Here is a 23,208-nt window from a genome sequence, read left to right as displayed (position 1 = left end):
CATGCATGCTACTTTCGCCTAACAATTTCAGATGCAATCATAAAAACTAGCAATTAGTGACCGTAATTAGCTTAATTTAATTACGCCCCAAGGACCATAAAATTGAGGACATGATTTCTAAAGATACCGACAAGACTGGAGGCCTGTTGACACAGTTACTTCGGCCCCAATCGATGTGAGCGCGCTGGCCGTGATCGTATAGTGGTTAGTACTTCGCGTTGTGGCCGCGACAAATCAGGTTCGAATCCTGGTCGCTCAAGATTTTTAGTCCGTGTATTTATAAACACTTTTTTAAAAACCACGTTTTTCATGTGTAGCAACGGACTAAAAAGGAGAAAATAAAATACTTAAAAAAAACTTTTTAAAAAACCACGTTTTTTATGTGTAGCAACGGACTAAAAAGGAGAACGGACACGGTAACACATTGTTAACGGTGACACGGTTGGTACGCTGGGCATGCTAAAATACACATAAACACGTTTTTCCTTAACTCAGCTTCGCGTTTATTTGTTTGTTTATGGGAGATTTGATCACGTGATTCGTGAGTAGATCTCCAGGCCAGCAACGTAAATTACACCCTTTCTCTGTTTAAAGCGTATCGGTCGCTCAAGATTTTTTTAGTCCGTGTATTTAAAAACACTTAGTCAAGTCATACTTAATCAAGTGATTAGATAAAGTAGAAAATAAACTATATAAAAAACTTTTTAAAAACCACGTTTTTCATGTGTAGCAACGGACTAAAAAGGAGAAAATAAAATATTTAAAAAAAACTTTTTAAAAAACCACGTTTTTCTTGTGGACTAAAAAGTAGAAAATAACTATTTACATACATTTGATGACAAAAAACGTGGGTCGGGCAGATGGGTCGGGAAATTTGATGGTGAACGTACCCACGTTTTTTGTCATCAAATGTATGTAAATAGTTATTTTCTACTTTTTAGTCCACAAGAAAAACGTGGTTTTTTAAAAAGTTTTTTTTAAATATTTTATTTTTTGGTGTTTTCCGAATGGCTCGTCTCAAATGACGTTTTAGTTTTGAAGATTTCTTAAACTCGTGACTGAGAACAACTTTGTACAGTACGCTCGTCCGGTAGGCTTAGGGTGCCGTCGTCAGGTAGGCCTAGGGTGCCCTCGTCAGGTAGGCCTAGGGTGCCCTCGTCAGTTAAGCCTAGGGTGCCCTCGTCAGTTAAGCCTAGGGTGCCCTCGTCAGGTAGGCCTAGGGTGCCCTCGTCAGGTAGGCCTAGGGTGCCCTCGTCAGTTAAGCCTAGGGTGCCCTCGTCAGTTAAGCCTAGGGTGCCCTCGTCAGGTAGGCCTAGGGTGCCCTCGTCAGGTAGGCCTAGGGTGCCCTCGTCAGTTAAGCCTAGGGTGCCCTCGTCAGGTAGGCCTAGGGTGCCCTCGTCAGGTAGGCCTAGGGTGCCCTCGTCAGGTAGGCCTAGGGTGCCCTCGTCAGTTAAGCCTAGGGTGCCCTCGTCAGTTAAGCCTAGGGTGCCCTCGTCAGGTAGGCCTAGGGTGCCCTCGTCAGGTAGGCCTAGGGTGCCCTCGTCAGTTAAGCCTAGGGTGCCCTCGTCAGTTAAGCCTAGGGTGCCCTCGTCAGGTAGGCCTAGGGTGCCCTCGTCAGGTAGGCCTAGGGTGCCCTCGTCAGGTAGGCCTAGGGTGCCCTCGTCAGGTAGGCCTAGGGTGCCCTCGTCAGATAGGCCTTGGGTGCCTTCGTCAGTTAGGCCTAGGTTGCCCTCGTCCGGTGACTCAGCGAACAATGGATGCCGTTAAAGGCTAGTCTTGTTGGGTTTTACCATGCTCGCAGCGCCAAATGTAACCAATGAAAGAATGCAGCAACACGCTTTTTTCTACACGATGGTAGGTTCGATGATTTTATTTACAATGAAAAGCCAAAAACTAAAAAAAAAAACAACAGACCTCCACAGTCTGTAAATAAATCGACACAAAAAAGGTTAATCATCACAAGCTATTCTTACACTACTATACCCTATCTATAAACATACCATCGGACATTAGTACAAAATATTCACAACTCATACACTAACAATGACAGCTACGCACAATCTTACTCACCCCTAAGTCTGGTCACCATAAACTCGTCCGTAATGATTTCTTAATTTGGTCTGGATTTACTTTGTACCAGAACCAGAGTCTACTCTGTCGTCTCTCGTGTACTATCTGGTCGTACTGTCCCGTCGGGTTTCGTTGGTCCGTATTTATTGGCTACCGTCATGTCCTAAGTGTCAAAGAGCAAGTCTGTCAATACGCACAGACCGTCTCTGATCCCGTTCTCCCCCCGTGGTCAAACTCAGGCTTCTTTGTGGGCGATAATCAGTGTCAGATCCACTAAGTGATCTGGGCGGTTAAGCCCCTTTGTTACCTGGCCAGCGTTTCCGCTATTGGTCACAGGGAAGGCTGTCTTGGGCCACCCCGCGCTCCGCTTGACCGGTGGGTCGCCAATCAGATGGCCGATCCACTAAGTGGTACAGCCACACCCAGGGTGATGTAAGAGCTAACGGCAGCTAAAGATCAACCCCCCCCCCCCGGTGTGTGTGATATCCCGCCCCTTTTATAACCCTAACCCATTGATCGTAGCTACCCATAGTTCTCCCTAACCCGAAAACCTGTTTACGCTTCTGCTTTGACTACATGTAAAAATAAGCTAAGACAACATTTGCATTAAAGAAAAATTCCTTTAAAATGTATGCTAGATAGTTATTTTTAACTGCTGTGAAAAATTTCGGCATTTTACTCGTCATCGATGCGTAAAAACTGGGCTTTGCAATTTTCTCCGTGTGTGTTTATGTGTGCGTGTATGTGTGTGTGCGCGCGTGCATGCGTGCGTGTGTGTGTGAGAACGTGTTTGCGTGCGTGCGCCTACGTTCGTTTTAAAGAGTGCGATTCGCTATGGATACAATGGGTAGCTATAGTCGCTCATTAAATTGAATCAGACACCTCCTGCTGCGACTCGCAAAGGTGCTACAATTGGCTCCTTGGGCTTTCCCGTGATCACTATGTTGAATACACTCCTTTAAATAGTGCGATACAATATGGATAGGATGTGGTATCATAGTCGTTCACTAAATTGAATCAGACACGTACGCCAGCGCCCCCAGCAGGAGGCGCTTTGGCGCCCCAAGTTACTATGGCGCCCACGTTTTTAAAGAGCACCCTACAATATTGACAGGGTGATGATTAAACCGAGCCCGTCTATACCCCTGACACCTGGATGGTAACCGAAGTGTGTTTTACCTCACTATCATGGAGAGTAATTCACGTACACCCAAGGCTTTCACACAGCATGCGCTGTGCGGTAGTGTTGGCAAACCCATGCCCCGACAAATATTATCCAAGAAATATAGCGCAGACATTATTTACATTTAAATAACTTAGTTCTAGAAAACAAGGTCACAAGTCTAAGAATATAGATGAAACCTTCTTAAAATATTGCGTCAGGCTTGCTTCTGAGGCCGCGGCAGCGCGCGGGGACATGACCGTCAGTTAGATCTACCAGTATTTACATTTTAAGGGGGTAGACTCCGGTAAAAAAAACTTTTTTAATACTCGTTAGAAAACAGTTATTTCTTTACAGCTTTATTTAAATTATTAAGATGCATCCGATTTTAAAGTGCATATCTTCAAACTAATTTTTTATGAATTTTTAAATTGTGGGTCCATTAAAAACACTAGTTTTAATGCCCCGAAATACCCCAAAATTAAGTGTTTTGAACGGACACAAATTTTGTAAATTCATAAAAAATTATTTTTAAGATATGCACTTAAAATGTTTAGCTGAATTCATTATTTATTGGGAATAAAATTAAATATTGTATGAATGGTAGAAAGGCTACAAGGGGGTTAATTTTTCAAGATGGCAGGCGTTGTCATAGTAACCAAGATTTTTCCACCTTTTTTTTAGTGGAAATGCATATGCCTATGCGGGTGTATTTTAATGAAGCTGTAGAAAAAAACGAGTATTGAAAAAGTTGTTTTTTACCGGAGCCTCCCCCTCCCGGTAAAAAAAATTGGTGGAAAAATCTTGGTTAGGCCTAGACTACTAACTATTTGAATAAAAATTAAAGGGAAGCCACTCTAAATAAAATTTTCTTAAGATGGCTTTGTTTTTTAGAAACAGCCAAGTTATTATCTCAAAATTCGTTGTTTAAAGTTGATTTCAGGATATTTTTAATGATTTAGCACTTTTAAATGGTGATTTATTATTCAATTAGGCCTATCTATAATATTTTATTAAATTATCCGAAAATATAGGGCCTACTCATTATGTCAAATCATTATGAGTGGGAGAGTCCGGAGAGGCAACTAGATTTTACTAGATCTAGATCTAGTCTAGATCAGACATCTTGATCTAGATCTAGATCTAAATCTAGATTCTAGCTAGAATCGTTTTTGGTACGTAAAATCGCCCGCGACTAGTAATGTGAAAAACAGGTGACTCCTTAAATTTTAATAATTATTTCACGTTTTGAGGAGGATTTATGTTTTGAAAAATATAAAAATGTTGGTAATCTATCGTTTTAGGTACGTAAAACTCGGCGTGGTCGAGTCGGTAAAAGCTCATGGTTGCTAAACCGAAAAGTCTTGAGTTCGAACCCTTGGGCAGATGAGGCTCGTTAGCTGGGGACAGCCACTCTTCTAGGAGAGACAACTCCAAAATTAAACAACTGCTGCCTTGTAGTTTGTTCTTGGTTGGACAAAGGCTATGGAAGCAAATCCAAAAAGAAAAGCAGGCTAAAGTTGTAGTCAATGGCCTCAATGGCGCATAACCAGTTGACACGTAACGCTTAATTGTGTTGGAGGCGTGGTCGAGTCGGCAAAAAGCTCATGGTTGATAAATTCGAACAAAGTCTCGAGTTCAAACCCACTGGCAGATAAATCTCGATCCCCTTCAACACTAATAATTAAGAACGAAGAAGAAGAAGAGGTACGTAAAATCGCCCGCGACTTGTAATGTGAAAAACAGGTGACTCCTTAACTTTTAATAATTATTTCACATTTTGAGGAGAATTTATGTTTTTTAAAATACAAAAATGTTTCCTTGTTTCATTTATGTATCTGTTTTTAAACAATTGAATTAAAACTTTTCAGTAATAAATGAAGACTAGCGATGTTTCCAACAGATGCAACCATGCTCATTTACTATAGCAGCCATCTTGTTTAAGTTTTATTTTTATAAGATTCAGGGGGAAGCCACTCTATTTTACACATGGCTGCTGTTTATATAGCAAATCTTGCTCGCAGACACTGCTGTTTAAAGTTAATTTCTGGCCTATATTGATATATTTAGCCATTGATTTAGGTTTATTATCCATTTATCTATAATATTTGACACAAACATATCACAATAGACCTCTATTAAAGACTTGACAATGAGGTAACGTTTTCGTACATTAATAGCCGCTGGCGATTTTACATACCTAAAACGATAGATTACCAAAATGTTTCCCTGCTTCATTTATGTAGCCTACCTGTTTTTAAACAATGGACACCAGTGACTTGACGAAAATCCTTCCGTAATGTTGTTGACATGGGATAAAAATGTGCTTTTTACTTTCTCGTATATAGAGAGAGAGTATTGTAATCGTGCACAAAAAAATTATCGAGATTTTCACAAATCTCGACGTTTTACACCTCACTGATACGGAAAAACATAATTTTGCAATCTTGTCCGTATGTCTGTGTGTCTGTCTGTGTGTAAATATGATAACTTGAGTACCGTTACAGCTAGGTTGATGAAATATTCATATATGAGTATTTTATCAAAATCGTAGATCCTGATCAACTTTTGAGCGATTTCCGATAACCGGAAGTGGTACTTTTTCTACTTTGAATTTTTCAAAAGCCTATAACTTGAGTACTACTTCAGATAGATAAATGAAGTTTCACATGTGAGTAAAAGATCTAATTTTCTACCTTCTTTCAAACTTTTTTTCTATGAGATTCTATTTTTAAAAGTTTAAGTAACTAAAAATCATGTCTATATTTCAAGTTATATAAGAATATTCGAGAAAGTTTAGGGGAGATCACTCCCGGTTTATTTTTATTTAGTTACCGAAAATATTAAAAACATCAAATACATCCAATCTTTAGTAAAGTCCGAAAAAAACCAAACAGACAGGATTTTATAACCATATTAATTGTAACTACACCGTGCAAGATTTTAAAATTAATTTATGGACCTCTCAAATACCTTTGAGACTTTTCTCGCTGGTGTCCATTGAATTAAAACTTTTCAGTTATGAATGAAAACTAGCAATGTTTCCAACAGATGCAACATTGCTCATTTACTATAGCAGCCATCTTGTTGAAGTTTTTTTTATAAACTTATAGCGCGAGATTCAGGGGAAGCCACTCTAACTTACAGATGGCCGCTTTTTATATAGCAAATCCTGCTCGCAAACACTGCTGTTTAAAGTTAATTTCTTGCCTGTATTGATATATCTAGCCATTGATTTAGGTTTATTATTCATTTATTTATAATATCTGACACAAATATATCACAATATACTATACTTCTATTAAAGCCTTGACAATGAGGTAACTTTTTCGTACATTACTAGCCACGGGCGATTTTACGTACCTAAAACGATAGATTACCCTAGAATCTAGAGATCTAGATCTACTGCTACACTACTCTACTTTACAAGATCTCTCTAGATCTAGTCAATATTAATACTAGATCTATATCTAGTACTAAACTAGAGATTAGATTTAGAATTAGGTTCTAAACAGAAAGCCAACAAACTAAAAGGCTTTCATTGACGTGAAATGTCAACAACCAACAGACAATTTGGACGGACAAAGCGGACTGAGCAGAAGCCTACCAAGATCAGGCCTGTGGCAAAAACATAAACACAAGGATGAGCCTACATTTATTTTATAATAATTTTCCACAGTATATTTAACTATATACGTAACAAAAGTTGAGGTTGCTATGTACATTATCTTACTGTATTTTAACTTACTATTGTTATAAACCATAATGCTTTTAAAGTTAACAAATATGCAACAGAAGAAATTACCACGCACATTAATAAACACCCACATTTTACAATTATAGACATTAAAATCAAAATATTTATTAGAATATTTTTGTGACTTTTCTGTGTCTTAATTTTTGTTACTTTTTTCACATAAAATTTTTCCTGTGTGACTTTTTTCTGTGACTTATTTTCCTAGCAAAAACTGGACTTTGTGACTTTTTTCTGTGACTTTTTTCCGTTCACCAAAATAATAAGGGGATATATGCTAGAAAGCACCCTTTATATTTAAGTTTGTTGACCCATCATTCTAGTCATGATGTTTGCCTAGCAAGATGTTTAAACAGAACTGTCAAAAAGCAGACACAAAATTCTGACATATAATATTTACAAAACAAATGATAAATGAATGGTACTAAAAAATAACTCATTAAATTAAATTCAGCTTACAGGCCTGGTCACTGTAAAATTAATGTAATAAACACTCTCTCTCTCTCTCTCTCTGTGTCTGTCTCCCTCTCTTTCTCACACTCACACACTAACGCAGCCCTTTTCTACATCATTACCACAGCTAGTTCTGTTTTTTTAATTAATAGAAATTAGAATTAAAAAGCTTCAATTAGTGAGACTAGGTTATGTCTAATCATATTCACTCATTTCATTTTAATTATCATCTGTTATCAATACTTTTTTCTTCATAAATGTTTTACATTAAAAGTAATTGTATCTTTAACAGAATATTCTCTCCCTTTATGGTCCAGTGCCTAGAGAATAGTTTAAGTAGATGGCTGATTGTCAAAACCAGCAAAAAATGCTTAAACCAAAGACATTTGATGAGGAGAATTTAGAAGATGAATTACCAATCTCAGTACCTAGAAGGTAAATATAATTTAGGTTTTCACATTTGTACTAATTTATTGCTGTGTAAATTATGGCGGAGTTCAAAGGGACTTAAGTACTATCTCAGACAGTATTTAGAATGTGTGAGCTTTTAGTTTTTAAAATTGCTTTGACTAAAGTAATTGTCATTGGTCTCTGTTTGTCTTTCCAATCAAATCTTGCTATCGAAATTTCTGGCACTTCCCAGTTAGCTAGCGCGCTGAAATTTTCAGGGAAGCTTTGTTTTGGATGACATTAGAATATTCAATTGTTATTATTACTAAATTGATCCATGGAAACATTTTATTGAGCATTTTAGACCGCTATATAATCTATATATATAATTCTCCTCTGGGAGCCATTAGAAAACAAGCTGCAAGCGCCTCCTTACAGTCCCCTCTCTTTCTCTCTATCACTATCACTACCACCCTACCCCACCCCCACATGGTCTGCTGAGCTGTGGTCACGTTAATGTTTACAAACCGTACAGCCAGGTTTAGTGACGGCTATTAGGGGCAGATAATTTAGTTTGAACCGACTTTAAACTTACAGGAGGTAACTAAGAGGAGGCTGCTTTCACGGGGGGGGAGGGGGGCTGTAGGGTCGGGTTAGGGGAAAGGAGGGGGGTTAGTGTTTTAAAGCAAATATTTTCAGTGGCAGCATTGGTACTGTCGAATTCACAAATTATGAATTACTGAAAAGTAGAAAATAAATCAACTAAATAGCGGCGTATGATATGCCGCGGGTCGGCTCGTTGTAGTAAAAACGTGGGGAAAAAGGGACATAACCCAGTAACTGTAATTTGTGTACAAACAACCGTAACAACTGGTGGCCAGTATGGGGGAGACGATATGGTCGAGTGGTTGGTCACACGATTGCTATCCTCGACACAGGTTCAAATCTATGTGTTCTAGTCAGTAACGTATTCACACAACGTGTTTTTTACGAGTTGTCTTTTTACGAGTTGTCTTTTTACGAGTTGTCTTCGTTTACCCAAAAAAAAGTGAAAAGATAAAATCGATAGCAAGATTTTAATGCAAACAAACAGACAAAGACTAAAAAGTAGAAAATAATAATCATTAAAAAAGTTTTAAAAAACCCACGTTTTCTGATTGAACTAAAAAGTAGAAAATAAATGCTATACATCACAATAATGCAAGCGAAAAAAAAAACGTGGGGCGCCGTGATTTTCTTACAGTTTCTAATACTGTTGACTCTCTACAAGCTCCCTAATAAAAGTCAATAGTATTATCTAATCAATAGTAATATAACTTTTACTTCGGCGCCCCACGTTTTTCATCGCTTATAGTAGAGTGATCGCTTGCATTATTGTGATGTATAGCATTTATTTTCTACTTTTTAGTTCAATCAGAAAACGTGTTTTTTTTAAAACTTTTTTAATGATTATTATTAGGTAGTTTACTTAGTTTGTAAATAATCCAGTGGTAAAATGTTACAGTGGTTGCTTTTCAGCATTTGGTCTTTTAGATTTTCTTTGCCATATTTTCTGCATAGCTGTGAAGGCCTTCTTGGCTTTAGAAGTGTGTTTAAATTTCAATGTTGCAGTCACCTAATTGGCATAATCTGTTACTTAATCTACTTGTCTATTGCTGCATTCTGTTTCATAATTTTGGTTTTGATAATAATTAAAAGTGATCATTGCTAATATCAGATACTCTCTTCACTGCTATATTTTGAAGGGATCTTTCCATTTTTGTTTATAAATACCTGATCATTTTGTTTTCTGTTTTACCATCTGTTGATTCCCATGTGTTTTTGGTTCCCAATCCTTCAATTGTTTGTCTGTGTTTTCTGTTGCTTCCAACTTTGGCATTAAAGTCATCTAAGAACACAAGAAACATCATGATATGGCACTATGTCTAATACTGTTTTTAGACTGTAATGTAATAGAATCTTCCTTTCATTTCTTTTTTTAGCATTTTCTGTTGAGGCACAGCATACTTTAGTTTTGCATATTTTGATCCCAGTAGTCTGACATTCAATATACTTTCATCTAATAGTCTAAAAGCCAGCAGAGCATCAGAAGCTCATTCATTAAGCATCACTGCTACTGCCTGATAATATTTTGCTTCTTCATGCCAATGATTTCTCATATCCAGTCATAAGGCTTTTCCTTTGTCCTTTCCGGCAGCCTCATTGTTTCAATTTTTTACAAGTTATACAAGTGTCCATGCTTTCCAGCTACATATTTTGATAGTGGTTTATTTTATTTTATTTTTTTTTTTAGATATAAAAAGCTTAGTTTTGGTATCTGGGGTTTGTAACTAAATTTTTAATCTAACTAGAAATGTAAAATTTCTAAATTTAGTAAGAAAAAGAAAGATAACAAATAATTTATCGTAAGCAATACTTGATCAGCCTTTTTGGCATGAACACTTTCCACATAGCTCTGTTGTTAAGAAGGGGCAGATAACTGTCTTTTAGAGATCGCCAGCTACTGATTGGGTTATAAAGTTAAAGTTTAGTTGTATGTGGTGTCAATTTCTAAAAAAAAAATTACAAAAAACAAGAAAAGAAAATATTAATAAAAGAGTTTATGATAATAAGCTTTTAAGTTCACTTAATATTAAAATAGCCTATGCAATTTAGACACAATGCTTTTATTAAAAAGGGAAAGTTTCTCCCCTTTTACCAGTTTTAAATGTTTAAACTCTGCTTTGAAAAACTGCAATTAGATTTCAATCTTTACTCTAAAAAAACAATTATCTCTCTCCTTATTGATGTGCTCTCAGGTGTAAAATCATATGTGTTCAATAGCTCACCGCCACCACCTAACTAATTGAGTTATCGCTAGTACCTAATCTCCCCATTTGTTTTTTCATATAGTAATTTTCAAATAAATTTTTAATGACATATTTAATATTTAATTAAATTTAAAAATTAGATATTATTCTTGCAACGTCTTAGATTAATGTTTTTGGAAAGTTTGAATGAGAACATAGCATTATAAATGGGTTAGAAATTGAGTTTCGAGATTTGCCACAAGCTGACCGGAAGAAGGACACAGATTTTGTGAATTAAGTAAAAGTTCATAACAAGATCTAAGCCCAAGAAAAAATATTTGACTGAGAAAATTACAAAAATGTAGTAAATTGTTGTTTTCCAGTTTTAATTAGATACAATTAGGTAAGTGTCTAGCTAAATTTACTTTTCAGTACATTTCAGGCTGGTGTTATAATTTTTATGGTGGCAGTACTCTGCTTTGTGAATAGTTATGATGGAGAATTTGTGTTTGATGATACAGAAGCAATTGAAAATAATAAAGATCTTCTACCAAGCACTCCAATCAGCAATCTGTTAGAAAATGATTTTTGGGGAAGAAAACTCAGTAATTTGAGTCACAAATCCTACAGACCTATAACAGTTTTGACCTTCAGGTTAATTTTCGTCTTCATCTTTTAAACACGATAATAGCTTTGTAATCAAAATTACTTATCATTATTCTGCAGTTGTCTGGATATACTCAGTTAATCATTTTAACTTAAATACTTTAAAAAATTTTAGAATGTATTTTAGAAATAATTTTTTTTATTGCTATTCCAATTTTTTTTTTGTCACAGATGGAATTATTGGGCTGCTGGCGGGCTTTATCCTAAAGGTTTTCACATCGTCAATATCCTTCTACATGGATTTGTTTGTGTCTTATTGATGCCTGCTTATAAGGTTGTTTTATCTATCAACGCCATGCATTCATCACCAAAATCATCACTACTATGCAGTTTGTTGTTTGCTGTTCATCCTGTGCACACTGAAAGTGTGAGAAAATATTTTTCGTTTTTTATTTTACAATAAAAATATCTACTCTTTGCTCCTGACAGAGACGTAAGTTTTTTAATGGAAATTCGTTCTTTTTAAGAAAATCGTCAACCAGATAACATGAATTTTTCCCTCATGGGGCAGTTGAAGTTTACCTGTTTCATTGACCTCATCATATGAGGGGATATTCTATTTCCCACTATGCCCAGCCAGCTTTCCCTTATGTGAGTCATGTAACCATCTTAGTTTATTGGACTCAGGACTCTAGCCCTGGATGTGAGTTTGACATTAACATGTTAGCACAACCACCCCGTCCCAAAGACTTGTGCATTTCTTATTATATAACTTGAAAATAACTTTTTTGATACTTTAGCTACCTGATTATAGTGTATTCATAGTGTGTGGCACTACACACAGTGTTCATGTCATAGCTTGGGGCACATCAGGTCAAATGGCAGCGGGGGTGCCAGTGGACACCGTTGATTTAATTTTCAACGATTATAGTCACCCACCATATCCAAATCGCGCCCTACAGGGCGGTGCCGTTGCATGCGTCTGATTATGTTTAGTGAACGACTCTAAAATCCAATCTTATACAAAGTCTTTCGCAATGTTTAAAACAGATGTAGGCGCCATATCGCTCACGGGATAGCCCGGGGCGCAAAATAACACCCGGCCTGGGGCCGCCAGTCAAATTTAATTTTTTCCCCCAGAAACCTTCTTGGTAGTATTCTCATCAACTCTCCTAAGTTTCAAAGCTCTCGGGTGAACAGTGTTGGACCACATCCAACTATTTTTTAGAGAAAAATTGCACCCTCCCGGGGTACCACCCTTGCTAAATTATAAAATATTGTTTTGCAGAAACCTCCCCTGGAGAGTTTCAATCAACATGGCGATCATATGAACAGTGTCAAACCGCAATCGACTTTTATTTTTTATATACCGTATATAGAGAAGAATTTAATCATGCCCTGCTGGAGTACCACCCCTGGAAATTAGAAAAAAAATTTTCGCAGAAACCTCCCCAGAATATTCTCAACAACTTCCCAAAGTTTCATGCCGACCAGATGAAAAGTATAGTAATTCATAAAAGACACACATACATTGCTTTTTATGTATATAGATAGATCAATGTGATTTTGTTTGCTCTGAAAATCTTTAAAGTGTTTAGACTGATGTTTTTTTATTTTTAAAAACTTTTTAAAAATTGATTTCTTCTTTCCACCCCCTTGTCTAAACAGGTTGCAGGTGTTGTTGGACGTGCTGATTTACTGTGTGCCTTGTTTTTTATTCTATCTTTTCTAATGTATGTTAAAGGAATTACTAGAGGTATTTTATGTTCTTTTATATAACAATGATTACATGAATTACAGAAATTTTCAATGTGTTTTGATAAGATGATAATGAGGTAGTATATTTTTAAAAATCATGCTGATGACAGTTCTTTTATTTTTGTATATTAATGGAGGCGGATGATTTTAACGAGATGGGTTCTATCTTTATTGTTGACATAGATAAAAAGTGAGGTTTTTTTTTTTCAATTTTGCCATCAAAGCAGCTGTAAAAAAAATCTCAAAAAAAAAACATAGTTCTGAAATCAATTCTAAAATGTAATATTTATTAGAATCAATGTCTGAATGTTGCAAATTCAGGGAACATGAAATTTTTTTTGCGTTTTAGGCTCCATTTCTATTTATTTTCATCAAGCCTAAATTATAACCTGAAGTTGATTGGCTGTACAGGAATCCTGTGATTGATCTTCTTTAAACCTCACTTCATAGTAATTCGTACTCAAATCTTGCCAATAAATTTTAAAAATTAAAACCGCATGTCCTAACTCAGCAATGTTTTAGTTACACAGTTATATTTAATGATAAAAAAAACAAATTGCTTTTAGCTTTATTTTATTTTGAAAATACTAAAAACACCAAATACATCCAATGTTTAGTAAAGTCTGACAAAAACTGACAATAAATTTTTCTAATCACATTAATTTATGTAACACCATACATGATTTTAAAAATATTTTATAGGCCTACACCATTTGATTTTTTTCAAGACTATTCACAGCTGCGTCCATTTTTAGTATGTAGACACTTCAAAATACCAAGCGCTAAAATGTCTCTCCTAGGAATCAAAATCATTACTTCTGTTTTTTTTTTAAGTTTAAAAAATGAATAGTCAAATAGAGCTTGCAGCATTCACCTAGGAAATCTCAAGTTCAACAGGTACACATTTTTTTTTAAATCCATGTAAAAAATTGATAATGTTATTGAAATTATTGCAGAGTCAGCATTCTGTCCCAGTAATTGCTCATACTTATGGATAATCATAAGCATGTCATTTTGTGCATGTGCAACTTTTAGTAAAGAACAAGGAATTACAGTAATTGTGAGTATAAATTATATTTTATAATGGTCTCTACATTTGATTATCTGCAAAAATGTCAGCAATCCTTTTTTTTAATACTTAATAAATGAATCCACTAGGCTGTTCTCTTATCAATTACCTTGGTAAAAATGCATTGTTCTAAATCAGTAGCACATTAGAGTTTATTAGTATATTCTTTTTAAATTAATTAAATTTTAAATTATGATAATAATCATTATGACTTGTTATTTATATAGAGAAAATTTTATTCCCAATTTATTTATTACACAATTTTCAGGGAATCTGCAGTGCCTATGATATTCTGGCAGTTTGTAAATATAATTCCTACAAAATGTCCAGAAGCTACAATTACTCAATAACAGTGCATCAAAAGTATAAAAATGTAAGTGAAAGCATTTTACTAGAAAAGGTAAGATTTATGTTAGTTATAAGAATGGACATACTTCCTTAAAATGCAAAACAAAGTATATTTATGCCTACAGAAATATATATATATATATATATATATATATATATATATATATATATATATATATATATATATATATATATATATATATATATATATATATATATATATATATATATATATATATATATTTATATATTTATATATATATATATATTTATATATATATATATATATAGGGTTGTCTTTATCTTTCAAATTTGTTAGTTTTAAACTGGGCACCAGTAAATCAAGTTCCATTTTGTGGTAAAAAAAAGTTCAGTTAAAAAGTATATTTATGCCTACAAAAAATCTATAGGTGTATATGTAAGGGTGGTCATTATTTTCAAAATTTTTTAGTTTTAAACTGGGCACCCGTAAATCAAGTTCCATTTTGTGGTAAAAAAAAAAGGTCCATTAAAACAGCTACCAGAACTAGAACACTAAGTAGTTTTTTTTATATTCAGTGTAAATTCAGATGAATATATCAGATAGCCTATTTCTATTATTAAATGCATTTAAGGTCTCAGAAACTTAAAAATAATAAAATATAAAACGCATTTAGCAACAGAATTATTGTTTAGGATATTGATTGGTCAAGCAGTAACACACTTTATGGATGTTAACAAATAAAGTGAAGTAGTCAAAAACTACTTATCAGAAAGAAATAGAATAGAAGCATACTGAATTTATTTTTGATAAAGCACAAGTCAGTTATAAACTACAATCAACAAGGCAACGTTGAACATGTTTTCTAAGTACATGGAGATTGATTAGTTGAACACAGTAAATGTTGAAGATGTAAATTCAGATGTAATTGTTTTTCTAACTCTATAGCTGTGCCAATCTGCCAGCTATTTATTTGTAGACAATGAATTAAACGTGAAAAAAAAATCTAGAAATTCTGAAAACTGAATTACAATTCATGTCTATCTCTAGTGAAAGTGTTGTAGAATGTTGTAGAATCTATCTATAGAATGTTGGATTGTAAACCTTAAGTTACGAGTTCAGCTCGAGGCTGTAGGTAACGTATAAGTTACTGAAAGGTATATGGGGAAAACCTGATGGAAACAAACAGATCACAATGTCTGGCTAAATAGGTTCGAGTGTACTTTTATCAGTTATTTTGTGGTCTGTCAGGTTTTAGAGGATTGTTCAAAATGGAGAAAGTAAATCTGTTTTTCTATTGACTACACAAAGTGAGTTATTTTACTTTGTATCCTATTATCTTGACCAGGAGCTGATCATCATCGTTGTATCATAATTGTTTAATGGAACGAGCTTATGACACAATCGAAATCATACCAATTAATGCAAAATAAATATATAGGGCCTACAATGAAAATGTTATCAGCCCATCTGTAGGCCAATGTATATATATAATGTTAGAGTATGTCAAGCGAGTTCTGTCTCTAGGCATTAACTGTTTTATCCTAGAGTTAACAATTGTTATTATCTTGGAGCAAAATGGTAGTTGAAATTTATTTTTTAAAAATACCACATCTAGTATCACTGTACTTTCAATAATGCTTGGCATTGTGTAGGCAGTCAGTAAATGAGTTTGATGGTTATAATATATACATAACTTTTGGAGTGGTAGGCCTATTGCTCTAACCAATGAACACAACAAACAATATAATGTATACAAATCACTTTCTTTACAGGTCATTAACAATATTGGCAGTTTTACCCTAAAAAAGAGTGATAAATGACTACTAATACAAATAATTTTAAATTTAATTGTGATGTTAATTTTTTATTTATATATTTAACAGCCATGCCTATATTTAACACAGTTGTAACTGGATCTCCAAAAAAAATGGTTAACTAATTTAAAATTTTAAAATTTCAATTAGTAAATAAAACATCAAAATCACGACTTTTTGGCTAATCTGTTTCTTCTGTAAAGATCTCCAAACTTTAATACTTTCACTCCATATTTTTATTGCAATGTTTGTATATTTTAAAAAATGGTGACCCTCATGGAAAAAATGATTTTGTTATAGATGGTGGCTTTGACCAACCTTTTATCTATAATATAAGCAGCTAGGTAGTGTGTCAGTCCGTCATCCTATAGATTTTGGAACCATAAAAGTAAACATCACACCATGCAGTACTTTACAGTGCATTGCAGTGTTTTATAATAAGTATTAGAGTAGGGTTTGTTTATACAACGACATAAAATTATTTTATAGTTGTCACTGTTTTTACACTTTTGCATAACGTAAAGAAAATATTAAATAAACGTACATTGCTAAAACATTAAAAGGATCAATGTCAAACATCTTTTTCGTTTACATTCCTAGAAAAAGTGGATACATTTTCATAACAGTAGGTCGAAAAAACTAATTAATTCAACTTTTTTTTTGGTAATTTTTGCAAGGGAGGTAATTTAAAAATAAATTTAACTCATCAATAATTTAAGTTAATTTTATTACTACCGCATTGATTATTATATGTTAAAGTTCATAATTAAAATAGAAAAATGTTAAGATTATTTACATTATTTTCTAATTAGCCTATGAATTCTTAAAATCACTATTTTTTGTTTTTCGGTGTTATTAAAACAGATTGTGAAATTAGACTTTTAGAGAATGCTGGAAATGCTCTCTCTGGGAAAATGTGTTTTTAATATTCAACTCTCAATAATTTAAGTCAATTTTTTGTATTACTACCGCATTAATTATTATATGTTAAGGTTCATAAGTAAAATAGAAAGATGTTAAGATTATTTATATTATTTTCTAATTAGTCTATGATCTCTCACAATAACTAGTTTTTGTTTTTGTTTTTCGATGTTAACAGATGGTGAAATTATAGATTAGAATTATAGTATAGAGAATGCTGGAAAGGCTCTCTCTGGGCGTGGACGCCTGGGAAAAGCGTGTTTTTCGGTGGTGATTCTAATTACATTGCCAATGTGTTTTCTTAGAACCATAAAAGTAAACACCACTTGCCGTACATTTATTTGCATCGCATTGTTTTGTTGTAAGTTATGAAGTAGGATTTATGTGACTTAAATTTTTTATGCTGGAAAGGCTATCTTTGGGCGCGGACGCCTAGGAAAGCGTGTTGTTCTGTGGTGATTCTAATGTTGTGGTTGTGTTTTGTTTGTGTTGTGTTTTTGTTTGTTTTGTTCTGTTCCCAAGTTGGTACATTTAAAAAAGATTTACCGTGGCTGAGCACGGGTATGCAGCTAGTAGATGTATATAAAGATTGAGATGGTATCAGATTTTCTACACCTGGTATTTCAATACATTATTTTTTCAATTACCAATCTATATATATAATTCTCTTCATGGAGAAGTTAGAAAAAACACCAAGCTGTAAACGCGCCTAGCAGTCCCCTCTCTAGGCATATCGCAACCACCCCCACCCCCACGCTAAATGTTTACAATCGTAGAGCCGAGTTTAGTGATGCCTATTAGGGGCAGTTAATTTAGTTTGAAACTATTTTAAACTTAGGGGAGGTAACTAAGAGGAGGCTGCTTTCACCTTGGGGGGGGTTTGGGGGAAAGGAAGGTTTTAGTGTTTTAAAGCAAATATTTTCAGTGACAGCATTGGTACTGTCGAATTCACAAATTATGAATTACTGAAAAGTAGAAAATAAAACTAAATAGCGGAGTGTAATACGCCGCAGGTCGGCTTGTCATAATATATTTAAATTTTATTCAAAAATATTTTCTAAAAAGTATATTTTTTTTATTCAGAAGATTGCTTTAGAAGACAATTGGAAAATGGCACTGATCAAACGACAACTTTTACTCACTGTATCAGCTGTATTTTTACTGGTTGTTCGGTGGCGAGTTATGGGATCAGCACCTCCTATATTTCAAATTCATGATAACCCCCATTCATTTGTCAATGGAACAATTTTTAGGGTAAGAATTGGTGGTTAAATGAACATATTTTATCTCCTGTTTTCTGTGTCATGGCACATAAATATTTTTGCTTTCATTTTCAATGGTCTAAGTTTGACTTTTAAAATGAACTAAAAACACTGCTATAATAATTTTATTGTTTCAACATTTTCTCTTCATCAGGCAATTAATTATAACTACTTATATGCAATCAATAGCTGGATTTTGTTATCTGCCCATTGGCTTTGCTTTGATTGGTCCATGGGCTGTATTCCCACAATAACTTCAGTTACTGATCCTCGCATTTTGGTTGTTTGTATTTTTTGGATAGTTTTATTGCTAATAGCAAGGAGATGCCTTTGTTTGAAATCAAACAGGTTTGCTTGTTTATGTTTCATATTAAAAAAAATAAATGCTGGACATGAAATGTTTATTTCATTAAAAAAGTGATGTTATATTTTTAAACATAACAAATAAATACACAATTAACAGTAACAAGAGATAGTAAACTTATAGTATAAATATCTATGTTATTTGTTTTCAACAGATCACTTATTTTGGCAGTGCTTTTAATAGCTGTACCCTTCCTCCCAGCCTCAAATATTTTATTTAGAGTTGGATTTGTTGTTGCAGAGCGAGTTTTGTATATACCTTCCGCTGGTTTTTGCATTCTAATTGTTTTAGGGCTCAAAGCTTTGTGCAAAATCAATAAATTTAAACATGTAAATTTGTTATATCAATATTTTTTTAATGCTAAGTTAGTAAGTTAAACAATTTTCTAGCTATTTCATTTCCTCTATTATTTATTTTTGTAAATATTTACAAAAACATTTTTGTGACATTTTTTAAAAAATATTTTTTCAGATAGCTTTTGCTGGATTTGTATTACTTTTATTAGTATTTTTTCTTCGATCAATACAGGTATATTTCTATGACATTTTTTAAAGTGTATTCTAACTTCTTTTGTTTAAAATTAATATAGCTAATAAGATGTTATAAGATGCTCCTGAAAGTCACACATTAACATATTATGAATTTTTAGAGAAGCAGCGAATGGCGAAGAGGTATTTCTTTATTTAAATCAGGAGAAAAAGTTTGTCCTCTCAATGCTAAGGTAAACTTTCCTAAAATATAAAAGCCCATGTGCACACTTCTCTTTTTTTCTCTCTCTCTCTCTCTCTCTTTCTCTCTCTCTCTCTTTGTCACTAATTTTACAAGGCTATGAGATCAGTATCTTCAGTAAGATATGGAGAACTTAAGGATATAGACTTTAGTTAAAAATAAGATGTTGGATGTATTTAATGTATAAACTAAATTTTATTTAAAGACGGAAAATAAAAGTCAAGGCATATTCAAATGTACTAACTAATCTTTAATTATGCAACTGGAGAAGTGTTTATAGTTATGACGAATAGATAAAATATCATTATGAAACAAATATATAAAATATCATTAAGAACAATGTTGATAAAAAATAAACTACAGAAAGTACACAATACTAATGCCATCATTGATTTTAGGACAAAAATTGAATATCGAAAATGATACATAATATTAATAATGTCATTTTCAATAAGATTTGCTTCCCACATCTTCCAATTTTAGAATATGAAGAAATGAATTATTTCATTAAAATTTGATTAAGATTTATAGATCTACTTATTAAGACCTACGCTATGAAATTTATACAATTTTTTCAGCCAAAAATAATAAAAATAAGTTTTAAAAACAAAATTACTATAGAATAGCCAGGTTTTTAATGGAATCATTTAAGTCACTTAATCTGTTGTGTTGACTAATAATATATATAATTTGGTAAAATTTTTAGCTATTTAGTTTATTCTTTCCTTGTCATTAAATATCTTTCAACATGTAGTAAAGCACATTGTGTTTTGACCAATTATTTTTTTTTAAAAACATTTTTCGCAAACACTATAACATTTAAAAAATATGGGCTTATAATTTACGTGTAAAGGGTACTGATGGATAGTTACTTTTAAAATATACATGGCTCAGATTGACTTTCTTATAAATTATTATTTTTCAATTTTATGATTGGAAATTTCTAGGTCCACTATAATATTGGTAAGCTAAGTGCTGACTCTGGGAACACAACATTAGCTCAGTTACATTACAGACTGGCCATTAAGTAAGTTTATTGTATTTACTTAGAACATTTTTTAGAAACCCTAAACTAGGTATTAACAATTTCAACCTAAGTTTTAATAAATAGTGTATAACAGATAAAATGTTCCTGGGTTGTCGTTTTTTTAAATAGAATCCTACTTTTTTTTTTTTTTTTGAGGAAATTTCTGCTATTAAAAAAAGCAATCTTTATGCATTGCCACTTTTTTAAAAAAGCTGTTTCTTCTATTTTATTTTGCCTTAAAGAATAGGATAAAAAGGTAAATTTTTTAAAGGCTATGATATGGTTAAAAGATAATACTAAGACATGTGCAATTCATATATATTACTTTTATTTACAACTAAACTAATTAAGATAATAAATAATGAGAAAACCATTTCTTTCCTTACAGTTTTCCTTAGTCTTTTCATACCGCTCGATAACCTAAACTACCTATCACTTCATTTTTATTGTGGAACTAGTTTTAACTGTTAAATTACATGGTTAATTACTTTTAATACATTTTAAAGAAAACATCACTTTCTGAAGCATTTATGAAGTAGAAAAAGATGTTTTTAAGAGATTAATGTAGCACAACAAACTTAATAATATAATAATATTCTTTGGCTACTGCAATGTACAATTATTTTTTTTAAATTTCCGTGTAATGTCTCACAACTTAAATTATTTGGGAATATTTCTACCTCATTTTTTAGAAGGTTAGTTACTACTCTTTAAATAATGTTTGCTATCTGAGACGTTTAAAATGTATATTTCCTTGATTTCCGAGCTGATATCTGAGATGATAACTAAATTTCCACTTTATTATTTATATTTTTCTATACTAGACTGAACCCTATGTATGATCAAGCAATGAATAATCTTGCAAACATTCTCAAAGATAACAATTTGACAGAGGAAGCAGAACAACTTCTTGATAAAGCAGTATCTATATCGTAAGATTTATTAATTACCTTAGGATGATAATTGAATTTAATAGTGTCCGCATAATATTTCATTGTTTTCTGTCACTTTTTGGCATTTAGAGCTGTACACTTTTCAACTTATAGAGCTGCAAATAAAGGTCTCCCACTCATGTCTTTAGACTCAGATCTGCTGTGTGTTAATTTTTTATTTCTTTTATTTCATTAAATATTTTATTTTGTTTAGATCAGACTTTGCTGCTGCTTGGATGAATAGGGGTATTGTCAAGGCTGCCCTTAAAAAGTTTACAGAAGCTGAGTTTAGCTACAAAAGAGGAATTCATTATCGAAAAAACTATCCTGATTGCTATTACAATCTAGGCAATTTGGTGAACACAAATTTCTCATAGATAAAATAAGTAAAAAAAAATCATAAAATACTTTAAAATATAAGTCATTGTTTTTCTTTTTTAGTTTGCAATGGTTTTATATTACAGTACCTTGACATGGGTCGTTCTCAAGATGCTTTAGAGGCATGGCACAACGCTACAGTTTTAAAACCTACACACTGGAATTCTTGGAATAATGCAATTATTTTACTTGATAATTTAAGTAAGTCTGAACAAAACTCTTTTAAAAAGTACACAGAACAAAACTCTTTTAAAAAGTACACAATGTTAAAGTTGTATAAAAAGGAGTCCTTGCATTGCTTTTTAATATTAAAATTATTGAACTAATATTTGAAATAAAATGTATTACTTCAGATCAGCATGAAAAGGCAGCCAGCCTGGCTCTGGTAGCTTTAAGAATTTTGCCTAACAACAGTGCACTCAAATTTAGCCTAGCCAATGTTTATGGCAAACAGGAGAAATATAATGAAAGTGAAAAGTTGTTCCATGAAGCACTAAGAGGAGATCCACAGAATGCAAATATCTATTTAAATCTAGGTACCATAAGTTTCATTTCTGAAGTACTTAACCTATTGATTAAAACTAAAAAAAATACTATTTTAAAATATTAGTTATATTTCAGCTTATATATTATGTATTTAAGGTTTTATTTTCCATTGTAGTAAAAGTAAAATGCTGATTTTTTTTTATTAACAGGTGTATTGTATCACAGATGGGGCAGGTACTCTGATGCTTTGCTCTACTACAAACAATCTTTTCAATTGAATCCTCAAAATTCAATCACACAGGAAAATATGAAACTCCTGCAATCAAAGTTGAAATCAAAGAATTAAGCTTTAGATTATATTTAGCCTTAATGTGTTTTTTGTTTTTAATTATTGCAAATAAAAGTAAGATAATTTCTATTGAGTCATAATACAATGATACACATAAAATACTTCCTTTTCTTTAATATTAACTTTTTGAGTGTATATCTATATATAATATATATACACATATATAGAGATAAATATATAATATATATATATATATATGTCAGCGGGTGAATGGATGATTTATTTTGTATTATATTTTTGTGTGCGAATTTGTACGTGAATGTTCTGCTGGACAGTGGCTACTGGGTTTAACTTCTGGCCATGTCACAGGGTATAATTAATATATAAATATAAAATTATATATTTATATGGACCCAAAAAATTTTAACACACACACAGTCCTTTATATAGCTTGATTACAATTATTGGGTTTCTTTATACTGTAGTGATGCAACATAGTTTTCATTTCAAATGTTGGTTCTGCATCTGCACTCAGCAGATGTTTTGAATTTGACTTAATGTTTACGTTTTTATTTTTGGTTACATTTTTTTCTCCATGAAAATAAATGTTATTAAATTGTTAAA

At 32.9% G+C, this 23,208-nt stretch overlaps 2 protein-coding genes across 12 annotated transcripts in view; one reads left to right on the top strand and one right to left on the bottom strand.

Annotated features, from left to right (window-relative positions):
• The window catches only part of LOC131949750 (neuromedin-U receptor 2), a 29,382-nt gene extending 23,063 nt beyond the window's left edge, over positions 1-6,319 (bottom strand). Inside the window, exons 1-2 of one of the 5 annotated variants that reach the window (XM_059311628.1) lie at positions 6,206-6,319; positions 5,484-5,523 (exon numbers count right to left, since the gene is read on the bottom strand). In XM_059311628.1, coding sequence (XP_059167611.1) covers positions 5,484-5,523; positions 6,206-6,233 — 68 coding nt within the window. In that variant the 5' untranslated portion in view covers positions 6,234-6,319. Of the gene's footprint in view, positions 1-5,432; positions 5,793-6,205 lie in introns of those variants that run through there. The other 4 variants (XM_059311627.1, XM_059311630.1, XM_059311631.1 and 1 more) reach the window with 4 other exon arrangements.
• Positions 4,099-23,208, top strand: LOC131949749 (protein O-mannosyl-transferase TMTC4). Of its 7 annotated transcripts, none has more exons than XM_059311624.1 (18): positions 4,099-4,206; positions 7,757-7,874; positions 11,051-11,272; positions 11,456-11,651; positions 12,893-12,980; positions 13,939-14,042; positions 14,320-14,424; positions 18,201-18,371; positions 18,534-18,727; positions 18,898-19,072; positions 19,215-19,271; positions 19,393-19,464; positions 20,420-20,499; positions 21,324-21,431; positions 21,646-21,787; positions 21,896-22,010; positions 22,163-22,345; positions 22,505-23,208. In XM_059311624.1, exons 2-18 carry the CDS (start codon positions 7,780-7,782, stop codon positions 22,639-22,641), a joined length of 2,244 nt encoding a protein of 747 aa, XP_059167607.1. In that variant the 5' UTR covers positions 4,099-4,206; positions 7,757-7,779; the 3' UTR covers positions 22,642-23,208. The 7 variants fall into 7 exon arrangements, with proteins under 7 accessions (XP_059167607.1, XP_059167604.1, XP_059167605.1 ...); XM_059311621.1 differs by having other exon boundaries at positions 7,732-7,874; XM_059311622.1 differs by lacking the exon at positions 4,099-4,206 and adding an exon at positions 4,389-4,446 and having other exon boundaries at positions 7,732-7,874.

The sequence above is a fragment of the Physella acuta genome, unplaced genomic scaffold (genome assembly GCF_028476545.2).
Source record: "Physella acuta isolate Inbredline_101_S28 unplaced genomic scaffold, ASM2847654v3 ptg000713l, whole genome shotgun sequence".
Taxonomy (NCBI): domain Eukaryota; kingdom Metazoa; phylum Mollusca; class Gastropoda; family Physidae; genus Physella; species Physella acuta.
The sequence above is the reverse complement of the archived record's forward strand: the minus strand, read 5'-3'. Positions and strand labels throughout refer to the sequence as shown.

Bases quoted from the DNA above. Each gene is read 5' to 3' on its own strand.
- LOC131949749 (XM_059311624.1), top strand. From the start codon at position 7,780: ATGGCTGATTGTCAAAACCAGCAAAAAATGCTTAAACCAAAGACATTT. The intron at 7,875-11,050 runs GTAAATATAATT...TTTACTTTTCAG, and splicing joins CCAATCTCAGTACCTAGAAG to TACATTTCAGGCTGGTGTTA. The intron at 19,272-19,392 runs GTATATTTCTAT...ATGAATTTTTAG, and splicing joins TTTTTCTTCGATCAATACAG to AGAAGCAGCGAATGGCGAAG.